This window comes from Prionailurus viverrinus, unplaced genomic scaffold (genome assembly GCF_022837055.1).
Source record: "Prionailurus viverrinus isolate Anna unplaced genomic scaffold, UM_Priviv_1.0 scaffold_50, whole genome shotgun sequence".
NCBI classification, from domain to species: domain Eukaryota; kingdom Metazoa; phylum Chordata; class Mammalia; order Carnivora; family Felidae; genus Prionailurus; species Prionailurus viverrinus.
Window position 1 is genome coordinate 1,411,837 of NW_025927613.1, and position 16,892 is coordinate 1,428,728.

At 39.7% G+C, this 16,892-nt stretch overlaps 1 protein-coding gene across 1 annotated transcript; it reads left to right on the plus strand.

The window, feature by feature from the left end:
- Positions 1 to 1,193: 1,193 nt before the first annotated feature.
- On the plus strand, positions 1,194 to 12,541 carry LOC125159443 (tigger transposable element-derived protein 1-like). The gene is made up of 3 exons (XM_047847786.1): positions 1,194 to 2,612; positions 9,973 to 10,029; positions 12,527 to 12,541. The coding sequence occupies exons 1-3, from the start codon at positions 1,194 to 1,196 to the stop codon at positions 12,539 to 12,541; spliced, it is 1,491 nt and encodes a 496-aa protein (XP_047703742.1).
- The last annotated feature ends 4,351 nt before the right edge of the window (positions 12,542 to 16,892 follow it).

Consider the following 16,892-nt stretch of genomic DNA (forward strand, 5'->3'; position numbering starts at 1 on the left):
GCAGCTATGAGAATCCAACTGCCTTCTATTAAGCTATACCTAAACAATTGGCAAAAATGTAAAACAGTATTACTTTTCTAATTATTTGGGGGAAAAAGATAACTTCTAATTGAAAATGTTCTTTATATTAACTTTGATGGTTTGTTATTGTTAATTGTGTTGATAAGTATTTAACTTTTTTTGTTTTAAGGCCTTACATGGTAAATATCAAAAGATAGAATCCACATAAATAAAAACTTTTTGAGGTCCTCAATAATTTTAAGAATGTAAAGCGGTCCTGAAACCAAAACATTTGAGAATCACTGGGTGTTGTTCTATGCTTCTGCTTCTGAGATCATCCAAATCTGCCTCAATGTAGGAACTTCTGGAGAATTTACAGGTGTGTGTTGGAGTTAGTAATGGAAGAGTCAGTGGCTTGGGGGAGAATTTTACAGAAAAACTTTGATTCGAGTCTTGGTGTGTTATCTACTAACTTTAACCTTGGGCAAGTTACTTAATCTCTCTAAACCTCCTTTTTAACCTCATTTGTAAAATGTAGTACTTAGGACGTATAATTGTGAGAATTCATTGAGGTGATGAGTGTAAACTACAAAATAACGCCTGGTATTGTATTAAAGTATATTCCAGGTAACTTTTCAGTCTTTATTCTACATACAAGTAAAACCTTGGATTGCGAGTAACTTGTTCTGCGAGTGTTCTGCAAGACGAGCAAACATTTCCAATAAATTTTAACTTGATAAACTAGCGATGTCTTGCAATACAAGTAGTATGTGACATTGAATGTCACATGATCACAACTGAGCCAGTGGTTCTTCTTTTTCTACGGGCTTGTGGGTGATGGTCTCCCATGCCCAGATGCTCGGTCTCAGGCCGCAGCATCTGGCAGAAATCAGTGATCTTTCAGAACGTTGGAAGGTGCCCACAGCTGGCACTAGTGTATGTTTTGTCACTTCAAAGCACCTATGGACAGTCCTTTGCTTTTCCATACAAGAGTAAGCTTAGGAATGCTTTGCTTCATTCTAGGTCAGGCTGCCTGCAGATATAGACCCTTTCCTCTGCTGCCTTATTGCCAATTACATTAAATACGGTAACAAGAGTTTATTAATACTGTACTGTAGTCAACATCCGTGCAAGCGTATACAATGGCCCCCAGGCGGAAAAATGTTGAAAAGAAAGGTGGTAAGAAGAAGGAGATGATTACAGTGGAAGTTAAGAAGGAGATCATCAAGAAGTATGAACGAGGTATGCGAGTGGCTGAAATTGCAAGATTTTATAAGAAGTCTACATCGACCATTTGTACAATATTAAAGAAGAAAGAAGAAATAAGGGGGCTAGATGCAGCAAAAGGAGTCACGAGAATATCAAAGCAACGGCCACGTGTTCTGGAAGATGTAGAGAAGTTGCTTCTGGTTTGGATAAACGAGAAGCAACTAGCAGGTGATACTGTGACTGAGAATTTTATCTGTGAGAAGGCAAAGGCCTTGTACACTGACCTTGTAAGTAAACTGCCAGGTACGTCAACAGAAAAAGAAGAAGGCTTCAAGGCAAGCAGGGGATGGTTTGATAACTTTAAGAGGAGAAGTGGCATCCGTAGTGTTGCGAAGCACGGAGAAGCTGCAAGTTTGGACGCTAAGGCAGCTGAGGCATTCGCTACTGAGTTCCAGAAGCTCATGGTTTCTGAGTGTTACCTGCCAGAACAAGTTTTCAACTGCGATGAGACGAGGCTTTTTTGGAAAAAGATGCCAAAGAGGACCTACATTACAGAAGAAGAGAATGCAATGCCTGGTCACAAGCCCATGAAAGACCATCTCACCCTCTTGTTTTGTGCTAATGCAAGCGGGGATTTTAAAGTCAAGCCCTTGCTTGTGTATCATTCTGAGAATCCACGCGCCTTCAAGAAATGCAAGGTTCAGAAGAGCCAGTTAAACGTTATGTGGCGGTCCAACAGCAAGGCTTGGGTCACTCGTATGTTGTTCATTGAGTGGATCAACGAGGTCTTTGGTCCTGCAGTGAAGAAATACCTTTTAGAAAAGAATCTGCCACTCAAAGCCTTGCTGGTCATGGATAATGCTCCTGCTCATCCTCCAGGCTTTGAGGACGACTTGCTGGAGGAATTCGAGTTCATTAAGGGCAAGTTCCTTCCTCCCAACACCACTCCAATCCTCCAGCCCATGGATCAGCAGGTCATTTCAAACTTTAAAAAGCTTTACATCAAAGCACTGTTTCAGCAATGCTTTGAGGTGACCGAAGGAACAAACCTTACTCTACGAGAGTTTTGGAAAAATCATTTCCACATCGTGAACTGCCTCAAGATCATTGATAAAGCCTGGGATGGGGTCACCAAGAGAACCCTCTGTTCTGCTTGGAGAAAACTGTGGCCTGATTGTGTTCTTGGACATGACCTAGAGGGGCTTGCTCATGAACAGGAGGCGCCAGTTGTCGATGAAATTGTGTCCTTGGGGAAGACCATGGGCCTAGAGGTGAACGAGGATGACATCCAGGAGCTGGTGGAGGAACATGGTCAGGAGCTGACCACCGATGAACTGATGGATCTGCATCGCGAGCAACAGCAAAAGGTTATGGAGGAGATCTCGTCTGCAGAGGAGAAAAAGGCAGAGGAATCCCTCACTTCAGATGAGATTAGGGAGATGTGTAAAATGTGGGAAACAGTGCAAAATTTTGTAGAAAAGCACCACCTGAATAAGGCTGTAGCAGTGCAAGCGATGAATCTGTTTAACGACAATGCAATGTCACATTTCCGCGAAATCCTCAAAAGGAGGCAAAAGTAAGTGTCATTGGATAGGTTCCTTGTTAAAGTTGCACGAAAAGAGAAAGATTGCATTGAGCCAATACATAGCAGTGATTCCATTAGTGATAGTGAAAGTCGTCCTACACAATAACCCTCCTCTCTCTTGTCTCCCTCACACCAGCCACGAAGGTTTTCAAAGGTAAGTGCAGGTTATTTATTTTTCTTTATATTTTGTATTTTCTTTATTATTTTATATTGCAATATTGTAATCATTTTTACATGAGTATTTTTGGGTGTGGAATGGATCATCTGAGTTTCTGTTATTTCTTATGGGGAAATTTCGCTTTGATATATGAGTGCTTTGGATTACAAGCATGTTTCCAGAACAAATTATGCTCGCAAGCCAAGGTTTTACTGTATGTCTTTCTGTTGAGGGTGGAGATTTCTTTTTTTTCATCTTATTATTATTTTTTAAGTTTGTTTATTTTTGAGAGGGGGAGGGAGAGCACAGCAGGGGAGGGGCAGAGAGAGAAAGGGAGACACAGAATCTGAAGCAGGCTCCAGGCTCTGAGCTGTCAGCACAGAGCCTGACGTGGGGCTCGAACTCACAACCTATGAAATTATGACCTGAGCCGAAGTTGGATGCTTAACCAGCTGAGCCATCCAGCTACCCCCAACGCTTTTTTTAAAAGTTTATTTATGTATTTTGAGAGGCAGGAAATCAATCCCCAAGCAAGCTCCAGGCTGATGGCCTGGGATCCTGAACCAACAAACCATGAGATTGTGGCCATAGCCGAAATCAAGAGTCGGACTTAACCGACTGAACCACCCAGGCACCCTGAGGGTGGTGATTTCTGATTTAAATTACAAACCCTAGAGCTGTTTGGTGCCCTTATCATATCAATGTCATAAGACTTTGATAGATTCTTGGCATTCGGATTTGTGATAATAAAGCCATATCCACAAAAAACATTTTTACGTATAACTCAGGAGGAGAAAAGGGAAATAGACTAACATATTACTAGTATTTAGAAGAGTTAAATGAAATCAAGGGAGTAGAAATGGAATATAGGTCACACAACTGTCAGCGAAGAAAAGCTTCTTGGGAAACGGACCCCTGAATATTGAACCCTTTAAAAATAGAGAACTTACTGCTTACTTTAGTTGTTGTTTTAGTAAAGAGCACAGAGCTCTTATCTGGGTGCTTCTTGATAGATTTGCTGCCTGGTAAATTGAAAGTATTTTGTGTTTGGGAGCATTAGGTTATTAACACTGTTGAGGAACACATTGTGAATATTATATGTGAGGTTCTACAACTGTTAGATTCTGTAAGGGATGAAATCAGTCATGCAAAAGACAATAAAAGCTTCTTACAGGTTTAACGGTAATTTTATAGCCATATTAAGTAGTCAGCTCTATAGGTTTTCTAGAATTAATCCAGACAAAAATTGAGATAACTTGAAAACAGATGCCAGTTGTTTTGAGGATTATTATTTCTTACCCTAGAGTAAGAGGGTATGTTCTTAAAATTTTTGTTTTTGTAATGTTTGTTTATTTTTGAGAGAGAGCATTGTGTGTGTGTGTGTGTATACACAAGTAGAGGAGGGGGCAGAGAGAGAGGGAGACACAGAATCTGAGGCAGGCTCCAGGCTCTGAGCTGTCAGCACAGAGCCCAACTGCTGGCTCAAATCACGAAGGAACTGTGAGATAATGACCTGAGCCGAAGTCCGACGCTCAAGTAACTGAGCCAGCCAGTTGTTTTGTTTTTTTTTAATGTTTATTCATTTTGTGTGTGAGAGAGAGAATGAATGGGAAGGGGGAAGGGGCAGAGAGGATCCCAAGCAGCCTCAGCTTGAGCCCAACATGGGGCTTGATCCCACAAACCAAGCCCCAGGAACTGTGAGATCATGACCTGAGTGGAAATCGGGAGTCGGATGCTTAACCGTTTGAGCCACCCAGGCACACCTTGTCGCTTTTAAATAACAGGTTGTTTGTAAAGATTCTCTTTGTATCTTTTCAATTATGTAGACTTCTGATTAGCTAGGATCTGAGTATAGATTACCATATTTGCCAGTGCTTAAGGTGTAGTTCACTTCTCCCTAGAAAGGTATGTCTGGTATACCCATATTATGGGTGGAAAGATGAATGACAAAGACTTAAAAGACTGTGGGAATTGCTAATAGTCCTGTGTGAGCCACATTATTGAGTAAAGTCTAAGTATACAAAAATTAGGTTGTCACTACAATTACTGCTGTAAAATACAGAGACCAAATGGTTACTAAGATGTCAAATAATGGGTTGGCTTAATGGAAGATGGCAGAGTCTGTCTCCTCTTACAGTACCTCCTTGGTAGCCAACATAATCCACCTTAAATACATTTTTTCTAACATTAATTATGTATGTTTTAAGAAATGTGTATATGCGAATCTATGTGAAAATTGCTCCTAGAAATAAGAACAAGTTAAATAGAAAATCAACAAGGCTACCAGTTTGATTTAGTAAATGGCAAAAGGATAGTGGCAGAATATGGTAGTGCAAAAATATCGTAACCAAAATATGAATAGGTGGTTTTTACGCCCAACTTTTTTTTTAAATTTCAACCTTATTGAAGTATAATTGCCAAAATGTAAGATATTTCAAGTGTACATATGGTGATTTCATGTACATTGTAAAAGGATTCCCTCCATCTAGTTAATGAACACATTCATCACCTCACATGTATTTTTTCTGCATGTGAGAACATTTAAGTTCTATTCAGCAAATTTCAGTGATATGGTACAGTGTTACCAAGTATAGTCATGTTTTACATTAGATTGTCAGACCTTATTCATCTGATTTCCCGCAACTTTTTTATTAAGAAAATTTCATGCACGGGGGCGCCTGGGTGGCTCAGTTGGTTGGGCATCTGACTTCGGTCCAGGTCATGATCTCATGGTTCGTGGGTTTGAGCCCCGTGTCGGGCTCTGTGCTGACAGCTCAGAGCCTGGAGCCTGCTTAAAATTCTGTGTCTCCCTCTCTCTCTGCCCCTTCCCTACTCACGCTCTGTCTCTCAAAAGTAAATTTTTTTTTTTTTTAAAGAAAACGTCATGCACGTGAAAGTGAAAGAGTACAAGGTGTATGACAGTGAACCTCTTACCTAGACACAATGGTGTTTTAACATACTAATGTCTATAAGAAAGCACTAAAATATGCATATGTTTGCTAAGCCACTTGAAAATCATGACATTTCCACTAAATATTTCAGGCACTTGCTAAGAATAAATATTCTCCTATATAACTCTAACATAACTGTTCTTTTAAAGAAAATTCAAAAAAAAATTCCCAAGTTGGGAGGGACCTCGGAGGGACAGAGAGAGAAAGAGACAGAATCCCAAGCAGGCTCTGCAGTTCTGTCAGCGCAGATCCTAATGCAGGGCTCAAACTCACCAACCCTGAGATCATGACCTGAACCAAAATCAAGAGTCCAACGCTTAACTGCCTGAGCCGCTCAGGCACCCCTATCGTTTTTGTTAAGAGTATATTTCTCTTGATGAGTGCTGAGTAAAGTGTAGGATTGTTGAATCACTTTGTTGCAGACCTGAAACTAACATTGTATGTTAACTATACTGGAAATGAAATTTTAAAATTTTTAAAAACTAAAAGTAATTACCAAATATTATGTAGTCTATATATTCAAATGTTTCATTTGTTCCCAAAATGTCATTTATAGCTTTTATATGAATCAAAATCCAATAAAGGTTCAAGTGTTGCATTTTCTTATGGCTCTTTAGTTTCTTTCTTTTTTATTTTTTTTATTTTAGAGAGAGAGTGTGCGTGTGTGCAGGTGGGGGTGGGGAGAGGAGCAGAGAGAAAGAGGGAGAGAGAGAATCTCAAGCAGGCTCCACATTTAGCATGGAGTTTGACACCAGTCTGATCCCACGACTTTGGGATCCTGACCTGAGCCAAAATCAAGAGTTGGACACTCAACCAACTGAGCCACCCAGGTGCCCCAACCCCTAGTGTCTTCTAATTTAGTTTGGGGTGTGTGTGTGTGTGTGTGTGTGTGTGTGTGTGTGTGTGTCACATTTTTAAAGAGAACATGTTGCTACTTTTATAGAATGTTCTCTATTCTGCATTTGTCTGATTATTTCTTTATAGAATGTCCCACCTGGATTTACCTCATTATTTTCTTGTGCAGCTGCTTAACTTATTCCTCTATTGCTGTGTTTCCTAAAAACTGCAAGTTAAATTTAAATACTTGATTTGTTGGGGTTTTTTTTTTTTTTTGGTTTTTTAATGTTTATTTTTCATTTTCGAGTGAGTGAGTACAAATAGGGGAGAGGCAGAGAGAGAAAGGGAGACACAGAATCCAAAGCAGGCTCCAGGCTCTGAGCTGTCAGGAGAGAGCCCAATATGGGCTTGAACCTAGAAACCAACCATGAGATCATGACCTGAGCTGAAGTCAGATGCTCAACCAACTGAGCCACCCAAGCACCCCTTGATTTGATTAAGGTTAACCATAATTGTCAGTGGCTTGTTTGTTGTTTACACCAGTTGATGAGAGGCAGAGTCTGAATTATCTGCTAACATTTTTCTGTTTAAACTTAAGTACTGTCATAACTTTTGGTGTTTGAGATAATAGAGCTACCTGTGTAACTTACAGTTCAAATATAACAACAAGACTTTGAGAAAGAATGCAGAAGTAAGTTTGCTTCATGTCCTTTTGGTTCACTGCCCTCTGAGAAAATGAGTTGGAAGTTGGACAGGCAAGGAGGGTAGATATATTTAGCAGAAGCAAACCATAGTGGAATTGTAAAGGGGTCAAAACCAGAAATTTAGAAATGGAGATTAGGGGCACCTGGGTGGCTCAGTCAGTTAAGCATCCAACTCTTGATTTCGGCTCAAGTCATGATGTCATGGTTCGTGAGATGATTATAAGGTTTGTTTCACGTTATAATCATCTGTGAAACTTGATTTTATCTTCATGTTCATTTGACAACTTCTGTGCCGTTCTTTTCTTGCCCAAGTACCTAATTTCTCCTCAAAACAGTCCTCTAAAATTATGATTACTATTAATTTTATTGGTTACTATCAGTATGTTATTACTGATATTGACTAGTGAATAATTACTGATATTGACTAGTGAATAATTTTTGTGGATATAATTTCCCAAAGTCCTTTAACCTAATTTCCATTTCTTCTGCGGGTTTATTGGTTACTATCAGTATGTTATTACTGATATTGACTAGTGAATATTACTGATATTGACTAGTGAATAATTTTTGTGGATATAATTTCCCAAAGTCCTTTAACCTAATTTCCATTTCTTCTTTTTTTTTTTTAATGTTTATTTATTTATTTTGAGAGAGAAAGAGTGCGGGTTGGGGAGGGGGCAGAGGGAGAGATAGAGAATCTTAAGCAGGTTCCACGCTCAGTGTGGAGCTGGATGCAGGTTTGATCCTGTGACCCTGAGATCATGACCTGAGCCGAAATCAAGAGTCAGATGCTCCGACTGAGTCACTCAGGCACCCAAGAAATGATAGTTCTTTATGCATAGAATGTGGGATGATAGCTTTAAAAAAATTTTCCCCTTCAGGGCCACCTGGGTGACTCAGTCGGTTAAGTGTCCAACTTCAGCTCAGATCATGATCTCGTGGTTTGTGAGTTTGAGCCCCACATCGGGCTCTCCACTCTCAGCACAGAGCTAGCTTTAGATCCTGTCTCTCGTTCTTTCTGCCCCTCCCCTGTTTGTGCGTGCGCGTGCTCTCTCTCTCTCTTTCAAAAATAAAATTAAACATTGAAAAAAAATGTCCATTTCAGAGCATGGATTCCATTTGATCAGAGTTTCTTAATCTTGGCACTATTGATGTTTTAGAGCAGGTAAGTCCCTAGCTGACCTGTGTATTATAGGATGTTTAGTAGCATCCCTGGCCACTGCCCACTAGATGGATGCTAGTAGCAGCCCTCCCCAGCCCTACTTATAGTTATGTCTACCAAAAATTTCTGTAGACATTGCCAATGTCTTCTGGAGGGCAAGTAGTCCCCATTTTTGAGTATCATTGAGTTGGATAAAATCCACTGGCATGTGTGAAGAAGATTCCTTAATGATGCCCTTTATGATTTGGTTTCCCTTTAACAGCTGTCAAACCCAAGTTTCTTCCTCAGGTAGGCTCCACTGTGTGCCTGGTATATGCTGGAGAACAGTGGGACATGATGAAATTTTTTATCTCTCTTGGGAATTTTATTGAAGGGAGAAATAAGGTCTTTGTTTATAAGTCAAGTTGTAGGCCTTTTGCTTTATCTAAACCTCCCACCCCCTTCCACCTTGGAAAGGAACCTTACTAGCTATTTGAGCTTATATGCTGTGGATAAAGTTTTTGTTAGGAATAGTTAAGAAATTTGATATCTTTGAGGTGATCTGTCGTTGTTTTGGCATTCAAGAAAAGACTGTCTTTAGGGGCACCTTGGTGGCTCAGTCAGTTAAGTGTCTGACTCTTGATTTTTGGCTCAGGTCATAATCTCATGGGTTCATGAGATTGAGCCCGTGCCTGGCTCTGTGCTGACTGCACAGAGCCTGCTTGGGATTCTCTGTCTCTTTCTCTATCCCTTCCCCACTTTGGATACCTGCTCTCTCTCAAAATAAATAAACATTAAAAAAAAGACTGTCTTTCAAAAAATAGTTGCTTGCAAAAGGACTTGATTAAACTAAATGTATCCTTTTTGATTGTCCTTAAAAATTTTTAAGTACAGTTGACCCTTGAAAGGTGTGGGGGTTATGGATATTAACAGCCCGATAACCTCCCCAGTCAAAAATCTACGTATAACTTTTGACTTCCCAAGAACTTAACTGCTAATAGCAAGAACTGTGAGAGATCATTTTTTACTGTGATAACACAATTTACTGGAGAGATCAGCTGCTCAAGTGATGTTTTAAGGGGACATTGGGATACCACAATGCTTGAGCTCACTGCAGTTAGTAATAGGAGGTGGCTACAAAATTATTACAGTAGTACAATATATACTACAGTTAATTTAATGCAGTTATTTAATACTGCATGTTTGTTTACATTTCTCTATTGCAAATGCCACCATGTACAGTCTGTAGGTGTGTAAATTTTGATGAATTTTGACTTTTTTAATTTGTGTATATTTTATGGTAGTAAATGATAAATGAGTATCTAAATGTATTTTATGAATTCAAGACATAGCTACCTTTTTCTTATTTTGTTTTTTGACATTTCTAGGCTACACAGTTCATCTGTGAGGTTTTTCAAATTGTCACAAATCTCCAAACTTTTCCGGTACGTTTATTGAAAAAAAAAATCTATACGTAGGCTTGCCCAGCTCAAACCCATATTGTTCAAGGGTCAACTGTATATATAAATTCTGCCCTTCAGGAAAATGACCCAGCCTTCTTGTTAGGGGAAGGGAAGAGGTTGGGGATAGGGGAAGAGTGGAAGTAATGAGATTAATGAGAATTTTTTGCTCAGTAAATATGTTACAAGACTGAGAAATCTCAAAGAATTTAAGGAGAAAATAGAATTTTTTTAGTTTCTAAAACATGTTCTTTGTGGATGTGGAACATTGTGCCAAATGCCATGGGAGTGAAATTGAAGATAGCTGACTAATAATCAGTGGTTGATATGAAGATTATTTTATTTTATCTTTTAAAATGTTTATTCATTCTGAGAGAGAGAGAGTACACATAGGGGAGGGCATAGAGAGAGGGAGAGAGAGAATCCCAGTCAGGCTCCACACTTACTGCGGATCCTGGGGCTTGATCCCACTAACTGTGAGACCATGACCTTAGCCAAAATTAAGAGTCAAATGCTCAACCAGTTGAGCCACCAAGATGCCCCTGGAGATAATTTTATATTAAAAAAAATTTTTTTGTAGTTTCTTTTTTGAGGGGGAGAGAGCAAGCAAACAGGAGAGGGGCAGAGAGCCGGTGCGGGGGGCGGGGGGGATCCCAAGCAGCCTCCACCTGTCCATGCAGAGCCAGATGTGGGGATTGAACTCATGAACTGTGATATCATGACCTGAGCCAAAATCTGGAGTCACACTTAATTGACTAAACCACCCAGGTGCCCCTAATTTTATATTAAAAGTGAGCAGAGGGACGTCTTGCTGGCTCAGTTGGAATAGCATGTAGATCTTGATCTTGGGGTTGTGAGTTTGAGCCCCACATCAGGCTATCTGCTGTCAGCACAGATCCTGCTTTGGATCCTCTTCCCCCCTTCTCTCTGCCACTCCCCCACTCGTTCTCTCTCTCTCTCTCTCTCTCTCTCTCTCTCAATAAATAAATAAATAAATAAATAAATAAACTTTTAAAAATCTTAAAAAAAAAAAAAAAATGAGCAGAAAGATCCCGAGCATCTAGACTGTGATCTTGGAACATCATTTCCCACCAATAGGAATCAGAGCTCCTTAAAGAAATGGCATATTCTAGGTCTGGGGAAGGAAATATGTGAACTGATCCTGGAGCTATTAGATTGCCAGGATTTTAGTAGACACTTTACTAAGGTGTCAGAAGGACTGGGAAGCCAGCTGAAGTTTGGCCAAAATAGGACACTTTTGACTATCAATAAAGATAACTGCAGTGGACCAAAACATGTAAATTATGTTTAAAATATGATACCATAATGATAGTTTAAGAGCAAGCTTATTCACTTTGGTGAAATACTATTGCATCATTATTTTGAAAACTGGCAAATAAAGGGAAAAAAAGCAAGATAGAAGGAATCAAGACTTTACTATGTGAACTGCACCATGGGTAACCAAATAATATAAATGTTTGGGTTTTTTTGGGTTTTTTGTTTAGTTTTTTAAAGTTTATTTTGAGAGCACAAGCACAAGTTGGGGAGGGACAGAGAGAGAGGGGGCAGAGGATCCAAAGTGGGCTCTGCACAGTCAACTGGAACTCACAAAACCCTGAGATCATGACCTGAGCTAAAATCAAGAGTTGAATGCTCAACCAACTCAGCCACCCAGGTGCCCCTACTTGTTGTTTTTTTTAAATAGAAGCGTTCTAGTTAATAAATGAAGGAAGGACAGATTTAGAATGATTAGATCCAGCATCGAGCATGCCCCCAGATGGAAGAAAACTCTACCCTTAAGAGTAGTCTTGGGGGGGAGGGAGAGTTCATCCTGTATATAATCATGCCACTAGATCCAACTGTCAATTTCAGGATATCCAGGGGGACAGAGGCATATAGTAAACGCTATGGATATGTGATCAACAATATCCAGGTTGTAGAATCTACAAGAGATGAACTGGTTCTTCAACAAATAAATGGCAAGGGAGGGAAAAAAATGATTTATAAATTAAAAGACTTAAACTTAGCAAATAATCATAATATATGGACCTTATTTGGATCCTAATTCAGACAAACTTTAAAAAAGTATGGTACAGAGAAAGACATACCATATGGTTTCACTCTTATGTGGATCTTGAGAAACTTAACAGAAACCCATGGGGGAGGGGAAGGAAAAAAAAAAAAAAAGGTTAGAGTGGGAGAGAGCCAAAGCATAAGAGACTTAAAAACTGAGAACAAACTGAGGGCTGATGGGGGGTGGGAGGGAGGGGGGGGTGGGTGATGGGTATTGAGGAGGGCACCTTTTGGGATGAGCACTGGGTGTTGTATGGAAACCAATTTGACAATAAATTTCATATATTGAAAAAAAAAAGTGGTATTTGAGAGAAATTGAAATTTGAATGTTGACTAAATGATATTAAGGGACTACCAATTTTTAGGCATGCAATGGTACAATTTTTTTTTCTTTTGTTATATCTTTCAGGTCCTTATCTTTTAGAGGTCCATGCCAAAATATTTATGAATAATGTAGAGATTAGCTTCAATATAAGATGAAGAAGGGAGGCATAGATAAAACAATTTTGGGTTGATAATTTTTGAAGGTGGGTGATAGATACATCTCTACTTTTGTTTTTAATTAGAATTTATATCACATTTAAAAAAATAGAAGAAAAGAATCACAACATTCTTGATTCAGAGACTCACAGTTATAATATGATGAAAGTTTGTTCCTTCACTTGGTTTTGGTATGATTCTCAAATTTTCTGTCCATCTCACATTTTCCTCTTGATGTGGCACTGTGTTCCCTATGTGCTGGCCTTTTCTGAAATTCACATTTTTGCCTGGCAGTTTTTCAGAAGAAATTAAAATGCCCCTAAATTGGGTAAGGATTGAATCTCAACATGTTTGTTTGTTAATGTGAGAAGTATCCAAGTCAGAAATACACTTAAAGCAAAGTAATAGAGAAGAGACAGAAAAAAAAAAAAAATCCAGGTGTTTTTGTTTTTGTTTTCCTTATGAGAAGTTAAATTAAAAGATTTGGTGTGGAAAGAGGTTAACGTGAGTAGAATGATAGTTTGGGAAGATGTATACATTGCAGTACTGGGCATTTAGTAATTCCTGTCTTTAATCAAAAATAGTTGAAAGGTAACTATGTGCTACCTGCCATGGGTCACTGAGCACCACAGAGTTACCGTGTTTTCTCATGATCATCTTGATAGAGATGTTAAGTATGGCATTTCTTCATATTAATGAAGATTTCTTTTTGATAACTGGAAAACTACAAGAAGGGTGCTAAATTTGCATGTTTCAAGTTTGTGAAGTATTTAGGTTGATATCTCTATTGTGGTAGGGCCTGTCTTTTCCACAGTTTTTTGACCCTGAACTATAGATGGTAAAATGAAGGATCACGCTTAGAGACAACAGTCTAGGTCAGAATTGAGGACTGTTTGAAAAACTTGGTTTCACTGTCTTTCAGAGATGTTTGGATGGATGTGAAATATGCTCAGTCAGCGGATTGGTTATTTATTTTTTTCTGGGTTGACAAGCCTTATTGGGTAATTTGTCTTGTTTGCTGTAAAGAACTTGAACAATATTTTGAGTTGAATTTTCTGCTCATTTTGAATCTTAATTTACATTGGATGTCTTGGCAGAACATATACATGGGGAGTTCTTCTGTCTTGATAAAAAGTAGTTAGGCCACAAACATCTTTCTTAGCCATTTTTTTTTTTTTTTCAAATCTACCTTTCCCACTCTTTCTGTTTATTAGAGTATCTTTTTCATGGGAGGACTAGCATTGTTTGACTTTGATCAGATGGAAGAAACTTTCTTTTTTATTTTAGAGAGAGGGCACACCCATGGAGGAGGGGCAGAGACGGGGAGAGAGAATCTCAAGTGGACTCTCTGCTCAGCGCAGAGTCCCACACGGGGCTCAATCCCACGACCTTGCATGACCTGACCTGAAATCAAGAGTCAGATGCTCAACTGACTGAGCTACCCTGGCTCCCTGGAAGAAACTTTGAATATTATTCTTAAGGTTCATTGCTGGATTGCCTGGGTGGCTCAGGTGGTTGTAAGCATCTGACTTTGCCTCAGATCATGATCTCACAGTTTGTGATTTCGAGCCCCCGCCCCCCCGCATCGGGCTCTGTACTGACAGTTCAGAGCCTGGAGCCTGCTTCAGATTCTGGGTCTCCCTCTCCCTGCCCCTTCCCTGCTTGTGTGCTCGCGGGCTCTCGCTCTCTTGCTCGCTCTCTCAAAAATAAGTAAACATTAAAAAATATTTTTAAAAAATTTATTGCTTCATAAAATGAAACATGCACTCAGTCCCTTAAAATATTAGAAGTAGTTTAGGTAAAGACCAGCCTTTTGGATATGCTATTAAAATATCCATAGGCATGACACTGAAAACCACAATTTGCATTCAGCTACCTCTATTTACTCTGAAGGAAAGTTTTCTTCTGATGCTCAGCATATGTATGGGGAGTTTGCTTGCAGCTGGTCAGAGTTGAAAGAAAGTGCTTGAGAACCATCCCCAGAACTTATCATCCACAGTTTATATTCATTCTACCAGATGTTTGATATCCATGCATTAATTAATTGTTGGTTATGGGCTCTAAGAAAGTTACATAGTAGAGAACTGGTGTAAGATTAAATAGTTTTAAAAGTTGCTTAGAATGATATCTTTTTCAGTAAAACTAGTCTGGACACTACAGAAGTTTGTGTTGTGTAGTCTTTGCTCAAGGACTGCCTGTGGTATGGATTTGGCTCTTTTTTTTAAGTTTATTTTTGAGAGAGACAACACAGCAGGGGAAGGGCAGAGAGAGAGGGAGACAAAGAATCTGAAGCAGGCTCCAGGCTCTGAGCTGTCAGCACAAAGCCTGATGTGGGGCTTGAACCCACAAGCTGTTAGATCATGACCTTAGCCAAAGTTGAAGTTGGAAGCTTAACCAACTGAGCCACCCAGGCACCCCACCCTTCTTTTTAATTCTGTTTCTGGCTAGCATTGTCTTTTGTATATTTATGTTAAATATGAAACTAAGAAAATTTAAGTTGATACCTTACATGTTTTTCTTTCCTTGCTCACATTTTCTCCCCACTATGGTCCTGGCCTGGGAAGACAAAAATAATTAGAAGTTAGAGACCAGTTAGAATCGAGTTAGGCACTTTAGCCATTGAAACTGTGGGCACTTGGTTGTAGCCAACTCAGTGGGGCGTTGGCTGGATTTTTTTTTTTTAATTTTAGTTAACATACAATGCAATATTGGTTTAAGGAGTAGAATTCGGTGATACATCACTTTCATAAAACACCCAGTGCTCATCATAAGTGCCCTCCTTAGTACCCATCACTCTGCCTGGATATTTCAAATTTTCAAGGGAACAACGCCATCTGTTGGGCACCTTAAAAATGAATCCTGTCACGTTCTATGGACCCAACTATTTAGACTAGTTTTAGGTTGGTTTTTGGCATAGAGATGTGGTAAAAAAAAGTTTCTGAAATACTAAGGGCACTGTGAGAGCCTTTGCATTAAAAGATTTATTTGAGCATTGAGCAGTAACGCTATTATAATTCCAAGACAAAGAAGTTGACCTTTAGGCTACTGATGTTGGGGGGCAGAATAGCAGTAGCTCTTTTTTATTTTTATTTTTTACTTATTTTTGAGAGGAGGAGGCTGAGAGAGAGGGAGAGAGACAATCTCAAGCAGGTTCCGTGCTGACAGCCCAGAGCCCTACGCAGGTGAAATCAAGAGTCGGATGGATGCTGGGACACCTGGGTGGCTCAGTCAGTTAAGTATCCTACTCTTGGTTTCGGCTCAGGTCGTGATCTTGTGATTTGTGAGTTTGAGCCCCACATTTGGCTCTGTGCTGACAGTATGGAGCCTGCTTGGGATTTTCTCTCTCTCCCTCTCTCTTTGCCCCTCTTGCACTCTGTCTCAAAACAAATAAACTTAAAAAAAAAAAGTGGATGCTTAACTGAGGCATCCAGGTGCGCCTAGCAATAGCTCTTTGTTTGCACTGCAGAGGTGCAGGCTTTGTGTTTATAAGAAACATGTAGGGGTGACTGGGTAGCTCAGTCAGTTGAGTGTCCATCCTGCTCTTGATTTTGGCTTAGGTCATGATCTTGTGGTTCATGGGATCAGGTCCCACATTGAATTCCGTGCTGACAGTGCAGAGCCTGCTTAGGATTCTCTCTCTCTCTCTCTCTCTCTCTCTCCCCCTCCCTCCGTCTCTCCCTCTCTCTCCCCCTCTCCCGCTCTCTAAAAATAAATAAATAAACTTGAAAAAGAAAAAGCATGTAACTTAGGTGTTTTCATATTAAAGGCTCACTCCCAAGTCATGGTGGAGTACAAGAATACAATTTGGAGGGGAAAAGAACTACCACCCACTTTCTGAATCCTGGGCAGTCTAGAATTTGACCCTGCAGCATCACCTTTTTGAAAGAGCAGCTAACAGCCTAAGTTTGTAAACTGGGAATGTAGTGTGACAAGTGAGGTTCTTATCCTGGGTGTAAAATTTAAGAGACTGCAAAAAGGCTCAGGAATAAAAGAGTATTTTAACATAGTAAAAGTACTATTAATACGAAAAAGTTCATAATGAGCAAAATATACCTTTTTTACTTTTTTTTTTTTTTGAGAGAGAGAGCACATGAGCAGGGAGGAAAAGGGCAGAGGGAGAGAGAGCGCCTCTTAAGCAGGCTCCACGCCCTGCCTGCAGCCTGACATGTGACTCAATCCCACAATCCTGGGATCATGACCTGAGCCAAAATCAAGAGTCAGACACTCAACTGACTGAGCCACCCAGGTGCCCCTATTATTATTGTTTTTAAAGATTTTCTTCTTCAGTAATATCT

Bases quoted from the DNA above. Each gene is read 5' to 3' on its own strand.
- LOC125159443 (XM_047847786.1), top strand. From the start codon at position 1,194: ATGATTACAGTGGAAGTTAAGAAGGAGATCATCAAGAAGTATGAACGA. The intron at 2,613-9,972 runs GCAGAGGAATCC...TGACATTTCTAG, and splicing joins CGTCTGCAGAGGAGAAAAAG to GCTACACAGTTCATCTGTGA.